General features: G+C 40.4%; 1 protein-coding gene across 1 annotated transcript in view; it reads left to right on the top strand.

Moving 5' to 3' along the window:
* Nucleotides 1–24,254, top strand: part of LOC145412360 (cytochrome P450 3A6-like) — a 174,986-nt gene that overhangs the window by 105,318 nt on the left and 45,414 nt on the right. Inside the window, exon 6 of the mRNA XM_080282248.1 lies at nucleotides 10,276–10,336. Within this exon, the coding sequence (XP_080138374.1) occupies nucleotides 10,276–10,336 (61 nt within the window). The remainder of the gene's footprint in view (nucleotides 1–10,275; nucleotides 10,337–24,254) is intronic.

Genomic DNA, 24,254 nt, shown 5'->3' with positions numbered 1-24,254 from the left:
TTCCTGAGGCAGTCGATCTCTCCAGTCATCATGTCGGACTTGTCCACCAGTCGCATGTTGATATTATAGTCTAAGACAGCATCAGGTTTCCTCACAGGTTCGCCTGTCCTATGGTCGACCTTCCCACTGTCTGTCATTTCCCCCTTGTGTACGGTGGTGAGCATGTGCACGACCCTCTTGTCATGCCACTGTATTGCCAGCATCTTCTCAGACTTGCGTAGGTGCACGTCTCCTCGCTGCGAGGTTCCTGCCTCTGGGAATTTAGGGAAGTGGGCACGATTACTCTTGACAGTGCCACAGGAGCCGATGCCGTGCTCTGAAAGGTATTTGGCAAGTTTCGGCACTGTATAATAGTTGTCTGTATACAGCACATGATTCCCACCAAAATACCTTTCAAGGAGCACTTTCACTACACAGCCTGAGAAGCCAAGGGGAGGTGTTTTATCAAGATCGACAGTGCTGGCTGAATAAATGACGAAGTCAAGGATGTACCCAGTCTTACAGTACAAAGAACTTGATTCCAAAGCGATGGCGTTTGCTTGGAATGTACTGCACAAACCTAAGACGTCCTCTGAACAAAACCAAGGATTCGTCAATGACAACCTTCTGAAAGAGGTGGAAGAATGTCATAAACTTATCCTTCATTCTGCTCAGAATCTCCCAGATCATCCAGAGTGGGTCGGTTTGGGAAGGTACATCATTGTCGGCAAAGTGCAGGTTTCCCATGATGTTCTGGAAGTGATCTCTGGCCATGTACTTATTGAAGGTAGGTGAGGGTAGTAAGGGGTCCATGGACCAGTATTCTTCCAACTCATGCTTCTTTGAGTGTGGCATGAGAAGCATGAGGGCAAAGAACACATACAGCTCCTGCACTCCCAGCATGGACCACTGTTGCATCTTGGCTGCACCTGTACCACTTGCAGCACGTTGCGATTCATACCTGTTGGTCTCATCACATATGTGCCGCATGACTTCGTCATTGAGGAAGGCCAAAAGGAAGTCCACACACTCAGCATCCTCGTCAAGAGTGAAGGCAGGCTGTACTCCTGAGGAACTCTCGTCAAAATGGAGATGTTCAGGGACAAAATCGGACCCTTCCGTCCACGATCCAGGATTCCCTGTCGTGGCGGTGTAGGATGGGTGAGGGTGGAGGGTGGCTGTGAGGCAGATTTATCAGGTTCAAGGTCACTCGCACTGACCCTGGGTTGCCGTACAGCACTAACAGCCCTTACACTACTAGCAACTCTACTTTTACGGGTCAGGGATTTAACTCTTCCTCTACAGCCTGCCTTCACTGTTGATGCTGGTGGTGACTCCGACGATGAAGACTCCGGAGAAAATTCAGCAGAAGAAGAGGAAGAAATGAGTGAAGTGGGGCTTGGGGAACGGGGAGGTGAATCAACTCGGGACTCATGGCGGGCTGGGTCACGCGGGGCCATTGTTCTGGGGTAACCCGCCGCCTTTTCATTCCCTTCCCAAATTCCTTCCCTTGCTGCACTAATGGCTCCTTTCCCTTGGAGATAGGGATAACTTGGGACACTGAAGCACTCGTACTAGTAGTTTCTGGCACAATTTCCTCACCCGGCTCATCACACGAATCTCCCGAAGGGTCAAAGTCACTATCCATCATCACCATTGATAATTCGGCTAGTTCACGTTCCACTGCAGTCACTTAGTCCTTTCTTGCTTCCCCCACGAGTTTTTCTGGGTGTAGAGGTCATGGGGCCCTTTGCAATGGGCGCAGAAGCGGCAGAAATGGCGGGGCACGAGTGCGACATGCTTTGACCACAGAGGAGGACAAGGAACTAAATGGCGCGGCTTATCTGAGATGGCAAGGGTTGACAGTGACAATGGGGCTGACAGCTGCTAACTTACATGCTAATAAATTATTGGTAGAAAATCTCGGCAATACATAAAGAAATAGGTAGTTCCAGGTGAATGTAAATGTCACTTAGGCTTCTCCCTTCCTTTCTGATATATATTTTTATTACAGAAATAGATTACAAGGCATAATTGAAGGGGGAAATTACCGTGGTAATGTAGCGAATGAATGCATGTGAGGTGTTGTCAGGTGATAATTAGCCAATTCCTTGTGTATACCACTATCACTTACCTCTCTCTCTCTCTCTCTCTCTCTCTCTCTCTCTCTCTCTCTCTCTCTCTCTCTCTCTCTCTCTCTCTCTCTCTCTCTCTCTCTCGCACGCGCGTGATCCATGGATTTCTAGGAGTACCTCAGACATGCTTACCTATAGCAATGTTAACCTCTTCCAAAAGCTACCAGTCAGAGATGTGCCGATTCTGACTTTTGACCCTGAGATAAATTGCACTGTTAGGGATGTATTTTCTGTATGGAAGTATATGAGTTACATAAGAGAAAAAATATATTTATAGAGCCAGAAACTAATCAGTTTTGTATGTGCTTTGTACTGGATGCAATTGTTTTTTAATGCAAGGAGGAAGGAACCAGGGATCATTCTCTCAAAGAAAAATAAAATACTAGAAAACAGAAAACCAAATTCAAGATCTGTTTATTTCGAGATACCTGGACCCAGTGTGTTTACACGACTGGAGGTCATAGGAAGTTCGAAACTTGGACAGAGGAAGAATGCTCCAGAATTACCTGTTGCATACATGAAGAACTGGGAAAAACGGTTAACTCTTGCATTAGAGAGCTGGGCAGAAAAGGGATGAGAGTTTGTTGCTAGACATGTGCTACGTGCCCGCCGTAGTTGTGGAGGGATGCAAGCAGACAGCTCAAAGGAGTAGTGGCCGTTGAAGTAGCGATAGAAAAGAGATAAAAATGCAACAGTGCCACGAAGAGACAGAGGTTGAAGGAAGCCAGCAAGAGGAGGAGAGTTAATGAGACGAAAAACCTTTGACTCCACCTTGTTGATAAAAGCTGTATATGGGAAGCCTTCCCATACATAATAAATAGCTGTACTCTACACAGGAACGAATAAAATCCGTGTAAAAAAAGTCAACAACTATCCGGAGGTAAAGAATGCACGGAGTCGGCTTAGCACACATAATTTCTTATAAAGTGATTTTATATGAGAGGTAATATGTTTCGAAGATAAAGAGAATGAAACTCCAAGTATGTTTAAAGATGATGCAGGACTGAGTTGGATATTATTAAAAATTAGAGGATACTCTTGCCTAAGATTTTGACGGGTTGATAGATATATAAACTGATATTTTGATGCATTAATAACAAGATTACTTTTACCCCAATCAGAGATATGAGCCAAGTCAGACATTAGGAGTGCCATAGTCTCATCCCTTGTTTGCTGATGTAATTGCTGAAATGGATGCAGCGACAAGCGAATGCAAAGGTAAAGGGTGCAGTCACCAGTGTATGGGTGCCTGTGGTTAGATGTATAGTTTAGAAATTCATTGATGAATAGAAGGAGGAGAGTTGGTGATAGGACAGAGCCCTAAGGAACATCACTATCGATAACTTAGAAGAATGGTGGCTGTCTACAAAAGCCACAATAGTACAACCAGAATAGAAGGAAGAGATGAAGGTACAGACAGAAGGCTAGTAAGCGCAAGAGGGCAGCTTGGAAATAAAAGATTTATGCCAGATTCGATCGAAAGCCTTTGAGATGTCAAGTGCAATGGCAAAGCTTTCGCCAAAGTCCCGAAAGGAGGATCACCAAGAGTCTGAAAGGTAGGTGAGTAATCGCCAGTGGGGCGTCCTTGGCGGAACACATACTGACGATCGGAAAGAAGTTTGTGATATGAGACTTGTGTGTGTGTATGTGTGTGTGTGTGTGTGTGTGTGTGTGTGTGTGTGTGTGTGTGTGTGTGTGTGTTTAATAAGAATAGATATACAGTAGTGAAAATGAGTAATATTGTTCATGGTCTTTATTGCACATTAAAAATACGATGGCTATCTATCTGTCTATTGCCAGATACCCTAATATAAGGGATGGCAACAAACATATTGCCTCCATATCATTCTGTCCCACCTGGCACTCCTCTCTCCAAATCAAATTCACTGTCTCATGTGCCTCATCAAACCATCACCCCACCTCATCCTCAGTCTCCTCCTCCCTCTTCTCCCCTCCACCTCACTCACATAAACTCAACACTCTCCTTGTCAGTCTTTCACCCACCATCCTTTCTACGTGGCCAAACATTATCAACACATTTTTCCCAATGCCTTGTAGCACAACCACTTGAACACCACAGCAGTCCTTCACCTTCTGCTTTGTCTGCCTGTATCTCTCCAGGCAGCTCCACTTGTTCCTCTCAGATTTTTTTTTTTTAAATAACAGAACGGAGGAAGGAAAAAAAAAAAAAATAATCCATACACCAGATTACTGGTGTCCTCTGTTCATAAAATATCTGTAACAGTTAGACTTGAACAGCTGTGGGTTGAAATTTGGAGGGAAACAACTGTGGGGAAGCGTGTTCCAGAGAGATGCAGTTCGGGGAATGAAAGAATGCTGATAGGCAGAAGTTCTGCAAAATGGCTGAGTGATATTCCAGTCATGAGCACTATCAGATGCCCGTGTAGCACGAGGGAAGGCATGGAGAGGTGGCACCTTGGACGCAACTTCGTCTGAGCATTTACTAAAAAAAATCTGTAAAATAATGCAAGGGAGGCAGCATTCCTTCTTACTTGTGGGGGAGGTAGTTTATTTGTAATGGCAGGGTTGCTAATAATTCAAACAGCTTTGTTCTGAATATTGTGTAGTTGTTGTAATGCAACCTCTCCACATCCATTCCACAAGGGTGAGCAATATTCAAGCTGAGAGCACACATGACTCTTATAAATTATAGCTAACTGCTCATCAGCGAAGAAGTTACGGACTCTGTACAATAATCTAAGTTTCTCTGAGGCGGTTTTAGCAAATGAGCTAACATGAGAGGTCCAGCTGAGGGCACTGTTAAGTGAGACGCCGAGAATTTCAATACTTTTGGAGATGGGAATATTAGTAGCACTGAAGGTAATGTACGAATCTGGCAATATCTGGCTATTAGTAAATTATATATATTTAGTTTTCCTAGCATTAAAAGAGACAAGGTTGTTTTGTCTCCATTCACTGATCGTAGATAGGTCTTGATTTATGGAGATGGCTGTAGTAAGCTGAGAGGTAGAGATATTAGACTTTGTAAATTGGTGTCTGAGTGTGAATGAACTATGTAGTGTTGAGTCATCTGCAAATGAGTTGATGGGATTGTGGGTGACAGATAAGAGGTCATTAATATGAACCTGGAATAGGGTTGGCGCCAGAACTGATCCCTGCGGCACGCCGACGTTAATAGAGTGGAAATTGGAATATACATAATCTACTTTTACTCTTATTTTCCTGTCATTAAGATATGAAGAAATCAAAGAAACAAAAGATGTTAGTCCATAGCAAAGGAGTTTGGACAGCAGGGAACGGTGCCATACTCTGTCGAAAGCTTTAGAAATATCAAGAGCTACTGCATAAGTTTCTCCATGTTGATCAATTGATTGATGGATGGTATGAGTTAGGAGATTGAGTATGTCAATGGTGGATCTTTCGTGACGGAAACCATATTGTCTATCACTAATTAAGTTGTTGGATTCAAGATGTTTAACAATGTGCTTATTAAATAAAGTTTCAAATACCTTACCAAAAGAAGATGTGACAGCTATTGGTCTGTAATCAGAGGGGTCAGAGGAACTTCCTTTCTTCGGAATTGGGTGGATATTGGCTTCTTTCCATGAATTTGGGAATAAAGAAGTACGTACGCATAGTCTGAATAATTTAGCTAGGACAGAGGCAAGTTCAGGGGAACACTTTTTCAGAACATTTGGCGAAATTCCATCTGTGCCTGGAGCTTTGTTGGTAGGTAAATTGTCTAGGATGGATTTTACATATCTTGTCTGTATTTTAAGTGGGGCAATTTCGGGAGAGTCAAGTTCTAGTACTGGGACATTCTGGCTGGTATCGTCTATGGTAGAGTTTCTGGCAAATGCACTGGCAAAAATATCTGCTTTCTCACGCGGATCATTTGTAATATTGCCATCTGAAGATTTTAGTGGGGGAATGGAAGCTGACTCGTTAAAGTTATTATTGAAAAAATTAAGAGTTGGCCAATATTCTATTGTCATTAGGGTTGTTAAGTAGTTTTGATGCTTGCTTTTGAAGAGAGTTTGATTTAGCTAGATTTAATACAGCTTTTGCATGATTTCTAGCAATTTTAAATTGAGAGAGTGATTCAGATGTTTTTGATTTTAAGTAAGAGTTATATGCTAATAACTTTTGGGCCGTTGCTCTGGCATAGTTGCTATCAAACCATTTTGGAGAGTTCGATCTTTTAGTGGACTTTTGACTTGGTATGAATAAATCCATACCAGCTAGTATTAAGTCGCAAATGTGGGACTGGGTAGAACTGGGATCACTAGAGAAGAATGACTGCCATGGAATGTCAGCAAGATAATTTCTAAATCTTCCCAGTTTGCCCTATCAAAGTGCCATCGGGTCACCCTGATAGGTTCAGAACGGGGAGGTGTGGGGGGTTAACTAATTTCCACTGGTCTCATTCATAACTTGTATCTTTTCAATAGTTTCAGTGATTCACATCCATACATTAGAGTGGGGATGGCATTACTGCCAGGTAATTACTTTTTTTACTTGCAAGCTCACGTTCCTGTTCCTTATCGCTACTCATAGTGAACCAGTAACCTGTCTTCTCTGCTGTAACATTTTATGTACAGTATCCTCTTAATTTCCATCGACACTTGTCATACTACCTAAATAGTTTAAGGTTCACGTCCACTGTCACACTATAGCATATAAGCCTGTCTCTGGCTGCACCCAGTAGGGGTCATCCCCTCATTCACCTATGTTCCCTCATGGACCTATTTTCTTCCATGGACCTATTCTTCTCCTTATACTTAATTTTTCCCAGTGGACATTTTTCCCCTACAGTCTTATTTTCCTCCAAGAACAGACTTTCCACCAGTATACCTACTTCTCCATGAATATATATTCCTTGAAGTAAGCTATATTCCACATGGACTTATTTTCCCCATGGACCAATTTTCCCTCCATAGAATTAATATATCCATAGGCCTATTGCCTCCATGGACCATTTTTTGTTCACGGAGAAGCACCAAAACCCCTCATATCCCATTGTATTCCATGAACCTATTAACCCTATGGACTTCTGTTTTACCCAATAGACCTATGTTTCCACTTAGGCTAGTTTCCCAAAAGTACATTAGTCCCCTGTATGCCCATTTTCTTGCATGGACCCATTCCATTCTTGGACATATTTACCTCATGGACACTTGCCAATGGACCTGTTTTCCTCCATCCATCTAGTCACCTACCCACCAGTCAACATGTTCGCCCAGTGTAGTAAGCTACCTTCTGCCTTGTCCTCTGGGAGGCCACATCTCCACTCACCCACCCACAAAGCCCAGTCACACACCTACCCACCCTGCTTACCCACCTACGTACACACCTTTCCCACCCAGTCACACACTCACCATCCCACTTCATCAACCACTCTGCAACCCACCCTTCCCATCCACCCTCCAATCCACCTTGCCAACCCATTCATCTACGAATTCGCTCATCCCACCTCATCCAGCACAGGCACGCACCCAGTCATCTCACCCTCTCTGTCCATCCCATCCACCTATCCCACGCAATCAGTCCGCCCCACCTATAAACCCCAATCACCCTCTCTCCCAGTCCACCCACCTTGCCTCTTAATCCACTCACCCATCCATTAACCCGTCATGTCCCGACCGATTTTCCACCATTGACTCCCCCCAGTCCTGACCAATTTTGGAAAAAAAAATTTTTGGCTTAAACCTCCGCTTTTGGTGAGAAACATCCAAAATTCATAGAGAAATCGCTCACCTGAGGTTTAAAATACTCAATACAGGTAGCAGTACCTCCTTACCTTACTGTGTTTTCTATCAGGCTGGCTCCAAAGAAAACGAATTCTATGGGAGGGTAACTATTCCACACCACTCATAATGGGTATTTATTTATTTATTTGGTACGAATTTATATGTAGTACGAAGGTATATTGGTTTTCACACAGTAATATAGGCAGTATAAGCATTGTTTCACTCACTAACACATCACCATACCAGATCTTTTTTGATGACATTGCCTGATCATCATTTCTGACTGTTTCTTCCTCTAATGCTATGTAAACTTTGTCCTCCACATTGTCATTGACTGGGGAATCACACTGGCCCTGAATGTCTTTATTGGCCAGGTCACTGGTAACAAGTGAATTGCCGAGACAATGACGTGCAGGGGAGGGAGGTCATGCGGGATAAGGCATTGTCCCTGCCTGGCATCTTGTAGAGGAATAGAGGAAGGTGTTCCGTGTATACGTACCCAAAATCACGAGCAAAAATTGAAAATTGTGCAAATTATGAACCTTGCAATTGCACAATGTACCAGTACGTCGACGGGTCTAGCTGTGACAAAATGTTGCGACATACCCATACGTCGATGGGATGCCTCGGGTTAACCCACCCCACCAAGAGCCTGCCAGCCTTCTCACTCGGCCAGCAAGTTCCTCCAGCAGGACTCCATGCAAGTTTCCACAGAGAAAGAGAGAAAAAGAGAGATGGCTGCATTTGTAATATAGATACCTCTTTTGAGGGTGCAATTTCTGTAAGGACATATTCAAGCTCTATATGAAAAAAAATGTTCAGGAGTTAATTGAAAGGGAAATATACATTGTTTCTGCCAAAAGAACTGGAATATTTCTTTTTATTATTTATTTTTCTTTTACCTCAGTACTCCAAACACCTAATGCAAAATGGAATGACGCCAAAGACATACGAGTAGATTTATGAGCTGTACAGTATATGTTATTCAGTGACCAGATACCGTATTGAAAATGAGTTGTACTGTTAACAAATATGTAAGCAATATGGGCATCACAGAGTCATATATATATATATATATATATATATATATATATATATATATATATATATATATATATAAATATATATATATATATATATATATATATATATATATATATATATTATATCTGCGACAGGGATGTCTGTTGAGCAAGGAAGAATGGCTGTGCGTGATAGAAATGGGTGGAGAGAAATTGTGAATGAATAAGTGATGACGCAGCCCTGAGGGGATATTCTCCCGCATTTGGTCTGATCAGCTATTTCAGGTCAGGTGCGGGTAAGGGGATGAGTCTGTTATGATGTGGCAGGGGTAAACCAGCTCTGCTGTCGTGCCCTGCTGCGGATGTCACTGACTGCATTGTGCAGTTGACCTTTGTGCAGTGTGGTGTGGTGAGGATCTGTCCGTTCTCCCCTTTGGGGCTAAGATGCGAATGAATGTGTTTGAAGGGATGAGTAAATGGGGAGTGTGTCGTCCTGTCTTGGCTACCTCCCTTTCCTTGGGGGAAGCAGCCTAGATAGATAGATAGATAGATAGATATACTGAATACATAGATATATCTATATATATATATATATATATATATATATATATATATATATATATATATATATATATATATATATATATATATATATATATATATATATATATATATATATATATATATATATATATATATATATATATATATATATATATATATATATATATATATTCTGAATATATATATATATATATATATATATATATATATATATATATATATATATATATATATATATTCTGAATATATACTGTATATATATATATATATATATATATATATATATATATATATATATATATATATATATATATATATATATATATGTATATTCAGTATATATATATATATATATATATATATATATATATATATATATATATATATATATATATATATATATATAATATAATACATGGCCACTTTGCACAAATAAAATTAAACATATGCATGTAAAGTTATTTTGGTTCGTTACTTACCGTCATGCATTTTCTCTGTTTGTAGAGTGATGAATAATTAACTTTGATCATAATTTATTTAGTCATACACATTTCAAGATGACCCCCATCGCAACTCAGTCTCGTATGACAGTTTTCTGATCCAGCTCCTTACCATAATAAATTTAAATAAACAAATATAAATAAAAAACCTTGTGTTTAAGTGTACTCACAACCAAAGCAAGTTCGTGTAAGAACACAGCTATGGTTTCTTTGGCATAAAAATAGATAAGATAAAAGACAACATGGAAAGCATGACAAGGTCGTTTCTGAACATATGGTAATGTACGATTAGGGATTGGAAGGACTGGTAACTACACTGAAGGTTTTCTTCTTCTCTTCACAGAAACTCTGAGGCTATACCCACCACTTGCCTTCGGGGAGCGGATTTGCACCAAGCCATACAAGTAAGTTGGAACGCCATGTTTAATACCTGTGAAATTACTATGGTGATTTATTTATTTTATGCATGGGCATTCCCCTCTTATCGTCCAGGGTCCATATATACTGTCTGAAAAATAAGTACTGGGTCGTAACTAAAATCCAATTTTGCAGGTAGGGCAGAGAAAGGGAAATGGAGAATTTCTATAAGTAGTTATTCTCGCAAAGACAGATTTTAGTTACGTTTTGGGTGCCAGTAATAGTGGCAGCATATCCAGCCCAAAACTGGAAGACCTTTAGGTCGATCGATTTTCAGGCAAGTCAAATTGTTAAACAAAACTCGTTTCCCAAGTACCTGTTAATGTTGCCATGTGTCGCTTAGTAGAGGGGGGGGGTTAATCCCTTAATTTGGGCCTTTGAGCTTGTGGTAAGTTATTCCTCAACTATCCTGGGATACAAAGCCACTGTATCATCTAAGTTATCATAGTTATCTCCCCTATATGTTACCCTAGAAATAATTTAACCCACAAACCTACAAAATATACAGAGTACAAAGGAAAGTAAACATCAACAAACATAATACTCCTTTAGAGACTGATTATTATGGAAAAGATATGACTATGAAATCTAATTCTTTTAGGTGAAAATAAGAACAGCAAATTTGGAAGGTTCCCCCCCCCCCTTCGCCAATCGACCCTTCTAGGCCAAGCTAACAAGAAAAGTGAGGACGAAAACCATGAAGGTTAAAAAGACTACCATGGAAATATCATGGAATATTGAACAGGAAAAAAGAATCTACACTATCACATCTGCAAGGAAAATTTAATTACGAGCAAGCGAGTGAAGCCAGCAAGAGAAGTTTACTGTCAGTGTAGAAGTGGAAAGTTATAATGAGCCGCCCGACCTGGTCCACTCGACCGTCATGCTTTTTCAGAGACTAATAACTTTGTAACTAATGAACCAAAGGAGTGTTTTTTTTTTTTTCCCTAGATACTAGGTCAGTCATTTCTGTTTTGTATTTTATGATTCACAAAACCATTATCGCACAATTACAATGTGACAATGGAGCCCCCACAAAGTGGAAAAAGATGCCACCGCTCGCCAGATGACTTAAACTGCAAAAGTGGGGTCAACTTGAATTACCCTCTGTTATACAATTTTTGTGTTACTTTACTGAAAATAGGATACTTATTAATTTATCTACATATAATACTGGAGAGAAAATGGCTTCTTTATCAAAATGTAATAGAAACGGAAGGTTGCGTGCATCTCAGTTTAGGGACAGTCTACATACGAATATTATGTTACCTGAGTATTGATCACTGTCATGTTTTTAGGTGGTGAATGTATATTTGTAAGGAAAAATGGTAATTGGTTATAACAAAATTGTATCCTACATAACAAATGAAGGAAATATGGTACTTAAACAATCGAAGATCGTATATAGAGGCGCTTTCTCATGGGTAGCGTGGCGTAGTTTGTGTGCCCGCCGCCAGGGGCCCAGGGTGGCGCTGATGATCTGTATACACCACACCTGACGCCCGCGCCTTTTGAAATCAGCCAATAAATCCGGAAAATATAGTGCCATGGTCGACTGTGCAGCTAAATATATGTGGAAAAATAGATTGTAGGAGAACCGAGACGTTTCCTCAAAGCAAGAGGAATACCATGCCTTTATAAATTCGGGTCGCTGATCTCATCCCCGTATGATTTCGGCCATAAACTTCTTACTATTATTAAGTGTCTAATGGATAGATTCACGTCAGGATTTGCCAAATGACAGATCATGATCTTTGGAAATTGTGTGATAAAATTTTCCAACAACTGATTTTCATAACTCTTGGCAAAAATGTGCTGAATGCAAACACACAATCTTTCATGGTTTTTAGTAAACTCTATGGAGGACTTTTCAGCGCAAACCTCATTCAGAGCATCAGTAAAATATCTAAGATGAATATAATACTGATATAGTGCTTTATACATGAATAATAATCCATATAGGAATTTTTTTAAAGGAAGGTACACCAGCTCTGAGCTGGTAGTGACCCCACGCTATTTAGTGATCTGGCAAACACTGGCAACTTTTAATAATTTGTGGGGGCTCTAATTGGCAATGATTATATATATATATATATATATATATATATATATATATATATATATATATATATATATATATATATTTCTAATATATTGCCCAAAAATAATATTCAGATTTTATTTTCCGAGCGTTTCTCAGTGAGTACATTTAGTCCACCATTATGATAATTATGTCAAAGGACGCAGCAAAGGCTGACTTATCACGTGGATGTCTGATAAATGTGATAAAACGACAAATAAAAACCATTTCGATGAGATGTCAAAACCGAGGAGTAGTGGTAACTTTCCATTCTTCTGTTACAATTAGAAGCGGTGAAAATGGGTTTTTAAAAATGTCATTGAGAACCACTTCTTTTATTGGCCTGTTTATATGTTTCTTTCTTTATAATGGTACTGTCTGATAAAAATTGTGTGCTACTACCACAGCCTCTGATTTGAGGGAGAAATCTGTTTGTTCAGTTTTTATATTCAAACCCAGAAACTTATCATTGCGATTTATAAAAGCTACCACTATATTAGGTTGCAGTCGGTCACATTCCTAGGCAATTTATTCCATATGTTGACAACTTTATTGAAGCAAAAGCGTTTTCCTTCATTTGACTGGAAACGTTTGCTTCTTATTTCATGCCCATAACTACTGAAGTGTAAAATGACCTGTATCATGTGAAGTACCTATCAGCCACCATAGTGAAATGCCCTCTAAATATTTTATATACCTGAATCAGATCTATTTGTAACTTGCACCTTGATAAGTTTAAGAGCTTCATCTCTTTAAAATGTTCCTAACAATGTTTGTTTCGGAATCTGGGTATCTTACTTGTTTCTCTTCGTTGTCTCCCTTGTAATATGGTGACCAAAACTGAGTACAGTAATCTACAGGAGACTGAGACGAAGTAAGGAACTGTATAAGATAAGGATAATATTCTCCAGTTTGAATTCGAATCTTCTGCCTATGAATCAAACTAGTTTGTCAGTTTTTTTTTCTTTTTTTTATTGCTTCCAGGGACTGTCAACTTGGTTTTAAAGAGTTGATTATACTTATTTCCAAATACTTTTCCTGGTTTACAGTCAAGAGCCGAAAATTACTGAGGGTATAGCTACTTATTTTTTGACTAATATTTAAGACATTGAGTTTATCTGCATTAAATTTCATGCATGCGCACAGCTGAATCGTTTGTTAAGATCTTCCTACATCACCAGTCTTTCTTCGAGGAGGTTTTGTCTTTTACCGATCTTAGTATCGTCAGCAAATCTGGCTGTTTTACAACATGAACCTTCTTCTGTATGATCGATATAAATTAGAAGCAGTAGGCCTATATTGTTACGTCCACACCCCACACTGCCACAGGCTTCAACAGGAGTAGTTCAGTACAGGAAGGACGTTGCCCAGTGAGTTGTTCTTCCTATGGTCAGCCTTTCGGTGTACAGTACAGATGATCAGCTGAGGCGAAAATAAACACTGGCTCCTTAAAGCTCACTGTCTTTATTTTTCAAATAATTCCACTTAACGCTTTCCAGCTTCACTGTTCTTACAAGCACTGGAGCTATACAGACTCTACCGACTGCTACTACACTTATTGCTTGACAACACTTCACTGATATTACACTTTATGCATGACAACTCTTCATTGTTTTCACAAGTACCGAAAACAGTCTTCACTGACAGTAATTACACTTAATGTTTGCCAGCAACTCTTCACAAACTTCACCAACAACACTAAACACTGAAATGCGACTGACCTCCAGACCGACTGACTAACTGACTAATCTGTTTGTTGATATTCGCCCACACCTGGTGGGACACGGGCAAACTGAGAGCTCGTCAGGGGATAAAAGAAGGAACAAGCTCTCCAATTAGAGCGTAGCGGTGACAGCAAACTGGGGAACGCGGGAAAGGCAGCAGAGGCAGGGGAACGGGCGATGGTTGGTGGTGAGATCGGCTGCCCGATGATCAACGAGGCAGGGCGGGGCTTGATGGTAATTGGTAAGGCCGGCTGCTCGATGGTCGAAACGAGGGCAGGATGGGACAAGAGCCGGGTAGACAGCGTGGAGCCGATGCAGGAAGCACCGACAAGCTCAAGTGGAAGCTGCCCCAATGCTGCCCCCGACCCCCACGCCCCTGCTGGAAAGGGCAAAAAAGACTCACCCAGCTCTCCAGCAGCAGCAGGTGGAAGCACTGAGGGTAGGCCCGGTCCTGGTCATCACAGATAGCACAGCCCCGGTCCGGGTCGTGGCGGAGGGAGGGTCGTCGGCTGGGTAGTCTGGGGCGGAGGAGCCTCGACCTCCTGGTAGGCAGACCAGGGTACTCCCTCAGATAGAAATGACAGGCCCATCCCTCAGCTGAGACAGCTACTGTGGAGAGCTGGTCCCGCCAGGAGGTCTTACCACGATGAGAGATGGGCTGCGAATGCCTAATTTTTTTTTTTTTTTTTTTTTTTTGCCTATCGACCATTGAGGCCGGAGCCCCTGGTCATTAAGGCAAAATATATACATGTATATACATTTACACATATATACATATATATATGAACATATATATATACATACATACATACATACACACATCCATGCATATGAACATACACACTTTCATGCACACGTACATATATATATATACAGTATAATAATTTTTATTTTATTATTTTTTTGTAATTTTGTTTTTATTATTTTTTTATTTTTATTTTTTTTGCCTTATATTACTTATAAACTAAAATGCCTATGTCAAGACCCTAAAACTAATCACCTAACAGACAAATCGCTAACCTATACTAAATCCTAAGAGACAAATAACTAGACCTACACTAATGGTAAAAAAGCCTCGACCAAGAGATCACCATCGACTGCAGATATGAAATGCCTTTCTACATTACATACTTGCACTGGTGACTGTCAGTCGAGGCACAACCTAATATAGGAGACATCAATATATGAAAGGGAACCAGACGAGTCAGGAACATTTCCATATACGTCAGCTGTCGGCCCTAATTAGAATAACTTAAGCAAGATGGTATAATGTATTTACATAATTTGTACAAAAAGTGAAGAACCTCGGCCAGCAGACCACCATCGACTGCAAGTGCCTAATACCTTCCTATATTGCACACTTGCACTCATCAGCTGGTGACTGTTAGTCGAGGAACGGGGATTAATGTAAGGGACATCTATATTAGAAATAGATCAGTGGGAGGAGGAACTATTTCATATATGTCAACTGTCAACCCTAGTTAATATTACAATATATACATATTTACCGTTGATAAAAACCATAACCACATAGTAAAAAAAGTCACATCACTCTGATCAGTCCGGTCTCTCTCAAGAAAGTCATCAATTTATCAGTCATAACAATGTCCCCATCACCCAGGATGGTGGAAAGGGTGAAGGGGACGTCTGTTGCGCCGCAGTAATTTATAAGTGGAGCACGTTCACGAATAAATCGCCGACAGAAAAGGATGATATGACTGATAGATAACACGGCATCACAGATGTCACAGTGCGGTGGGAAGCGTCTTTCCATATAAGGTTTCATATGTGTTAAAACGGTGGCATTAAGCCGTAATCGTGCCAACACTTTTTCTTCCAGGCGACTGGGGCGATTGGCGGTGTCCCAGTCGCCCAGGTACGGCTTACAAGTCGGAATATTTAGTCTGGTCCACTGATCTTGCCACAGAAGATTTATTGATTTCTTTCCGAGAGAGAGACTCGACCGTAGATCACGAGGAACGTCCCAAGTCTCCTCGAGCTCTACAGCCGACTTTGCAAGTAAGTCAGCCTGCTCATTACCGTAGATACGACAATGACCAGGCACCCAGATCAGCGTGAATGACTTGTTGCATGAATGCAACTTATCAACGATGCGGCCCCGGATCTCGTGAGAGTTCGTAGTACAAGATGCAACTGCCTGAAGGGCTGATTTTGAATCTGAAAATATGACAAATGAGTCATGCCTAGAATTGAGAGCATAGTCTATGGCTTTGTCAATAGCAAAAAGTTCTGAGGTAAACACAGATGTATGAGTCGGCAACCGATACCTGAGGGCACATTCAGTCGACCACACTCTTGCACCCACACATTCACTCGACTTGGAGCCGTCGGTGTACAAGTGGTGGGACCCCAAGTGACGAATGATGATGTTACGAAACAAGTGGTGGACCTCCGCCTCCGGCGCCTTGGCCTTTGGTGCTGGGAGCCATGTAACATCAACAGTAAAGGCAGGTGGCTCCCAAGGCACTATATTTTTTAACACCAACTTGTCACAGTCACTGGGGTCCACACCAAGCTCCTGAGTTAGTAAGTGGAGGTGAACGGCAAGTGGTGACGCACCCCCCGCAGAAGGTGGTGGTATTGACGCAGGGGGGTACAGGCCACATTGCCGATATTACTTTTCCTAAATGTCCTTACACTATAGGACAAGGCCAGGTGGTCACGGCGAATATGGAGGGGAGGCACATTCGCCTCCACTTCCATACGAGCCACGCAGGTACACCGGACGGCTCCAAGACACATTCGCAAACATTTATTCTGTAGCACATCCAATCCTTTCAGCATGGCATCGGATGCCGAGCCATACACCTGTGCGCCATAGTCTAGCTTTGATCGAATAAGGGACTTATACACCATTAATAAAGATTATCTGTCGGCACCCCAGGCAGTACACGCTAGGTACTTGAGGACATTTAACGGTTTATCACAACGAGCAAGCAAAGTATTAACGTGAAGTTTAAAATTCATTCTCTGATCAAAATGTATTCCTAAAAATTTTACAGAATTTTGAAAAGGTACCGCCTGATTATCCAAAGTTAAGCACAAATTAGGTACGTTACGATTAGTGAAGACTATAGCGGCACACTTACGGACGGAAGACTTAAATCCCCACTGCAAGGCCCATTGGTGGACGGAGTCAAGGGCTGCTTGAATCTGCCCAGCCGAAAATTGTGCATTACAGGAAGAGTGCCATATTGCACAATCGTCAGTGTAGAGTGAGTATTTAAGATACCTCACGATGGGAGCTGATGACAGAATATCATTGATCATAATACTACATAAAGTAGGACTAAGCACACTTCCCTGTGGCACCCCGTTTTCCTGGATAAATATATCCGATGTTACGTTATGGGGCAATTTGACAGAGAAAGTTCTGTCCCTTAAGAAATTTGAAATAAAAACAGGCAAATTTCCTCTTAAGCCATAATCATAGAGCTTCATTAGTATACCGTGTCGCCAGGTCATGTCATAGGCTTTATGGATGTCCAAGAACACCCCTATCATGAATTCTTTATTGGCAAATGCCTCTGCAATACAATGCTCCAAATTCATTAAATGATCTAATGAACTTCTGTATTTACGGAAGCCACATTGTTGATCATTTAACAAATTCTTCGACTCTAAAACAAAAAGAAGCCTATTGTTAACCATACGTTCCATCCATACATCCACCCAACCCCCAACGCTTACGCAGGTGTGAAGAGGTCAATACAAGCAGCAAAACACCAAGTCCATATTCACAACTCGTCTTACTCACCCGTCTTCACTCAAGTTACTCATCGCTACTCATTCACTCACCACAGCTACCAGTGTGGGAAGCCGACGTCACCATGTGCTGAGATGACATCACAACGCGAGTCTGCCATGCCAAGCAACGTGTGACTGACACCAGGCACTTCTCACCCACTACTCATTACTCATTATTACATAGCTCCTACTCATACTCACTTATTTTCACAGTTAAGTTGGAAATTCGACGTTCTATGCTGAGGTTTGCCTGGGACAGCCGTTAACCACTACAAATACCAGGCCATGGAGTTTCCTGAGTAATATCGTCCATCAACACACCACTAGAATTATCAAGAGATCTTCAATCAAACCTGTATTTTCTTCCGAGATCGACTTTTGTATCGACACACCTCTACGATCTGTATCAAGTGGGTAAAATTATACTTGCTCATTTCTTCTCAGCACAAAATAAGTGAAGCCTCAAATGTAAGCTTAAAGTAGCGATCATTGAAGGAAGTGACTGAAAAAACACAGGAAATGGAAAAAAAAAAATGCAAAAATAAAAACACATCAAACACTTTTGTGATGACAGGAGACCATCCACAAACGGTCCTCTTTATACATCTATCGTGTCCCAAAATTCTCTGGCACAGACAAAGATCGCATTGATGTCATTTCATTAATCAGTCAGTGCGAATAAATGTTCATCAAGCGCCACATACTAGATGAACAAGAGAAAATTGCTATTTTTTCATCTTGCATAAGCCAGGAAAGATGTCCAGCAAGCAATTTATTGCGCTCCGATAAGCTACATCGTGCTAGGACATATGATGAATTTAAAACTGAATTTCTGAAGAAATTTTCTGGAGGTATGAACTTCTTGCCAGGTATAATTCCAGAATTACATAAAATTGTAGATCTTGTAAGGGGGCACACTACAAACCATGTGCTCAGTGAAATAACTGCTGATGTCTCCACAATCAAGAGAACTCTATTAGCTACTCTGGAGAATTCTAATTGGATAACAGATGATGGAAAGATGTCCCCAGACCTCGTCGTGGACATCATTGGTTTATGTAGCTGCCTTGTGTAAATTACCTGATAGGACCCTTAAGATCGCCAAAACGATCGCGTACACCCCAGGAATGTGCTTACTAGACTTAATGAACGAGGTAGAGATGCAGTGCAGTAAAGCAGGTGTGGTCGACACACATGCACATTCTGGTAGAATCAGGGTACCTGAGACAGTATCAGCTGTGAAAACATCTACACCGACCCCAAACAGAGAACAAAATCGATCGCGACCAGAAATGAGGCAGCCAAAACAAACAAAGACGCCTAGAAATCGTTCCCACACGCCTTCCTACAGGCAGTTTCATAAGTTTTCGCGCAGCCCGAGCAGGTCTCGCGCCATAAACAACACTTCCTATGGGAAATCACCTCGTAGGTCACAGTCAAGGGATAGGTCCATTCTATGTCATTACTGTGTAAAACCAGGACACACAAGGTATGAATGCTTTATCAAGGCAAAAGAGGATAATCAAAAGACACAAGGATTTGGTCCTTACTGTAGGCATCATAGATACCAAGGGCACTGGACCAGTGATTGCAAAACAGTAGAAAAAATTGTGTCTATGTTCAAATCAGGGGAAGACCAAGTCATGACAAAAAACGAACAAACATAAAGAAGAACAAGGCTAAACTTCACATAGGAGGCATGTTGGGAAATGAGTGTATCTTGATACCAGCTGTATGTGAGGATCAAGACGTTTCCTTATTTTTAGATACAGGCTCTCCAGTGAACTTAATAACACATGAAGAACTAAATAGAATTCTTAAAAATAAAAAGAAAGTAACTTTTCTGGATGAAGCTGATTTAGATTTATACACAGTAGATGGTCAAAAGATTACAGTAAAAGGTATGATAAGATTAAATCTCAGTTTCACAGAAACTACAAGACCATTCTCTGCATTGTTCTATATCGTTGAAAACTTAGCAATTAAAGCTCATATGTTACTGGGCTTAAGATCCATGAGAACTGAGAACATAACTATACTCCCACAAATGAATCGAATAGACTTTGATAATGAATTCATAGAGGAAATAATTTCAGAGCCCTCACCGATTGGTAGAAGAGAGCCAAAAAGAATTGGTAATATTAAAGGCTTAAACAAACATACACAAACAGATGAGTGTATAGATCCACTTACACCAGCAACCCCATCCTCCAGAATTAGTGACCCAGATAACAGTACTGATTTATCAATTTTTCCAGCCCATCTCACTAATGATTTGGTTATACCACCTAATTCATACATGAAGGTTACCATAAAGAGCAAATTACGGAATAGTACTGTTCTTGTCTTAGCAGAATTATGTAAAGTAAAGGGATTGTCAGTAGAAAACGCATTATGTCATACGAACGACGAAGGGCTAACTCAGATATTCATTATTAATCACATGAATGGGGAAGTTCAGTTGAAAAAGGGAACTTGCATAGTTAATATTGAAAAATGTTTCGCCCCTGTGAAGGAAATAAATATTGGTGGAGTAACAAGTGAGATAAAATCTACGGATAGAGAAAGAATAAAGAGAATTTAATTCACTCAGGTGAATTTGACGAAGAAAATGATTTGTTAACCCTGCTGGAAACACACAGGGACACCGTAGCATTGCCCGGAGAACAATTAGGGTGTACTAACTTGATTAATCACATGATTAATGTGCACCCAGAAACACCACCAATTTTCGTACCAGCTTATCGCATACCACACTCCCAACGTACACTTGCAAATCAGTATGTCGATGAAATGTTAAAGCTTGGAATTATTGAGCCTTCAGTTTCTCCGTGGAACGCCCCCCTTTTCTTTGTGCCCAAACGAAATGGAGAAATGCGTGCGGTAGTAGATTACCGTAAACTAAATAATCACACAATACCAGACAGATTTCCCACGCCATTGCTAAGTGATGTTCTACAGAATATTGGTCCTGAGAATAATATATTCTCGACCATCGATCTCCTAAACGGATACTATCAGATTCCGGTATCTCAGGAGTCACGTAAATACACTGCCTTTTCAACAAACAGAGGCCATTATCAATATACAAGAATGCCAATGGGACTGAGGACAGCCCCAGGTACGTTCCAGCGTCTTATGAATTACGTATTGTCCGGAATTTTAGGACAAGGAATATTTGTTTATCTTGACGATATCATTATCGCAACGAAGAATATTAAGGATCATCTCAGGAAATTAGACTTACTCTTACAAAAGCTTAGTGATGCTGGATTAAAAATTAAACTTTCTAAATGCAAATTTTGCTTTAAGGAAATAAATTTCTTAGGCCACAAATTAAGTTCTGATGGTATTCACACCACTGATGACAAAATACAGGCAGTGAGAGATTTTCCTGAACCCACTACGACTGACGAAGTTAGACAATTTTTAGGTCTGGCTGGGTACTATAGGTCATTCGTACCACAGTTCTCTCATATAGCCTTCCCTCTATTCCAACTACTCAAAAAAGATGCTGTATTCCAATGGGAAGAAGAACAAAAAAGGGCATTTAACAATCTAAAAATTAAACTAACAAATGCACCTTGTTTAGCATATCCGAATTACACGAAATCATTTCTTATTTGTACAGACGCATCAGTTAAAGGATTAGGGGCTGTACTGATGCAGGAAGATAAAAGAGGAAAGAATCAACCAATTGCATTTGCCAGCAGACAAACAAGAGGTCCGGAGAAAAATTATTGCACTACAGACTTAGAGGCACTTGCAGTGATTTTTGCATTACAAAAGTTTCGAGATTTGGTATATGGTTACGAAATCAACTTGTTCACCGACCATAAACCACTGGTGGGTATGTTTAAAGAAAAACTCCTTTCTGGGAGGAGAGCAAGATGGAAATGTACAGTTGAAAACTACAATGTACAAATTCATTATATACAAGGTAAAATGAACATAGTAGCTGACGCATTATCTAGGAACCCGAACACAATTCAGGTCGCGGCGTTAGATCTCAAAGGAAATATCCCAAACCACGAGGATATCGCAAAGGCACAAAGACTTGACCCAGTATGGTCAAAAGTAATATACAAGTTAGAAAGTGGAGATGACATACAATTACCCAAACTTCATGTCCCACTTGAACAATTCACAATGGTCAATAATACATTATACAAAATTAACCCTAAACAACCAAAACGCCAAAGAAATACTAACCAGTTGGTAGTACCTAATGACATGATACCCCAGGTATTACGAATGATACACGACAGCCCACATGCAGGACATCCTGGAAAGGATAAGACATTCAACCAAACCCAGCTGTTATATTAGTGGCCTTCATTACGAAGAGATATAAACAATCATATAGACAGATGCGAATCATGTGCGAAACACAAAGGATACCCAATCACACCTGCACCAATGGGTAATTACCCTGTACCACATCAACCATGGGACGTTGTCGCTGTTGATTTACTCAAGATGCCATTATCATACAATAATAACCTATACTTATTCGTAGCAACGGATCATTTTTCCCGTTATGTCATTTTAGCTCCAATTAAAGATAAGACAGGAGAGACAGTAGCAAAGGCAATAACAGATAATGTAATATGTCGCTTTACTACCCCAAAGGTATTAATAAGTGATAATGGAGGAGAATTTAATTCTGAGATCTTACAAGAAATATGTAAACAATACAACATCAAAAAGGTTAACGTTTTGGCCAATCACCCAGCATCGAATGAGTTGGTAGAGAGACAAAATAAAAAGGTATTAGATGTGCTACGACACATTCTCAGTGAAAATTATGCAAGCTGGGATGATTGGATTCCCAGAGTAGAGGCCTCCATTAATGGGTCTATAAATAAATCCATTGGTGACACACCACATTTCATTATATATGGCACAGATAAAAAATTACCATATGAGCTCCTAGAAGGTGACAGCATGCCTATATACAATTACGATGATTACTCTAAACTCCGTTTACGTGAATTCCAGGACATTCACAAAAGAGTGAAAAAACAATTAACGATGTCCAAGGAAGAAATGACGGAGGCATTTAACAAGAAGGCAAAAGATTCACCTATCAGCTTAGGAGACATTGTTTACGGTGTCATTCATACGAGAGACAATAAATTATCCCCAAAATTTTAGGGCCCATACAGAGTAATTAACATAAAAGCAAACAAAGTTTTGATTAAGTCACTTTCAAGTGGCGAGGAGAAACAAGTTCATATTGACCATTTAAAACGAGTTTCAAGGGAATTATCACATAATTATTCAGCCTCGGATACAACCAAACAGGTGAACGTACCTCAAGAAACCAAGCAAGAACACAACAATGATTACAAAAAGAAATTAAGGTCATATACCAACCATTCGAACATAGGTGCAACTATTCCAATGAAATCTACAGTACATCATTTACGAGAATTAAATATCGATTTAAACTCCTTCTATAAATGAAATAGCAGTCAACCGTAACGCACATCATCACTATCATCAACCACAGCTTTATAGGAAATTAATAGATTTTTTTTTTTCGGTAGGTTATGATGAAGGGACTTATGCTATGGATTCTCCTATACATAGTAAGAGTATATGCGCACCTAGACCCCAAGCATATAGTACGACAAGGATGCCTCATAGCTCCAACGGCCACGACTACAATCGTTAAGGACGTCATGAGTACTGAAATAAGTCTAGGTTACTTGTATGACTTACCTACTTATCTAGAAAGACTTGCGACGCCGATGCGAACTCTGGACTTCAAGATAGGGAATTATGTTTCACAAGCACATAACACCAAGGAAGTGGATGAAATGGTGAAGTTAGCGAAATGGAAACTAGAACAGGCGAAGTCAACTATGCTCGTCATGATCCAAGATCTCCCATCTTATGGAACGGAGGTACTGAGCGACAGGAACAATATCACCCGTACTCGCCAAAAGCGCGGTTTGTTCGATCTGGGCGGCGCAGTTCTTGGGAACATCTTTGGATTGGCTACAGAGGATGACCTTAAAGAAATAAACAACAAATTTAATAAGATAGCTCAGGTACTATCATACCAAGATAAATTCATCACAGGACAAAATTCAGCAATGAAGACAATTGTGAAAAATCTAAAACAAGCAGAAAACGTAGCTCTCGAGAGTGTAGATAAAATAAATGAATTAGAGGGCAACGTTACTCTTTTCCAGCACTTCTCCATCATCACAGAACATATTGACACGATTCTACTACAATTAGAGAACACTAGAGATCGTTTCAGGGCACTTTTGCAAGGAATTTCGAATGCTGGTGATGGCAAAATCACAAATGACTTACTCC

This window comes from Coenobita brevimanus, chromosome 93 (genome assembly GCF_032717465.1).
Source record: "Coenobita brevimanus isolate Jiangsu-jjx chromosome 93, ASM3271746v2, whole genome shotgun sequence".
In the NCBI taxonomy this organism is placed as follows: Eukaryota; Metazoa; Arthropoda; class Malacostraca; order Decapoda; family Coenobitidae; genus Coenobita; species Coenobita brevimanus.
The sequence above is the reverse complement of the archived record's forward strand: the minus strand, read 5'-3'. Positions and strand labels throughout refer to the sequence as shown.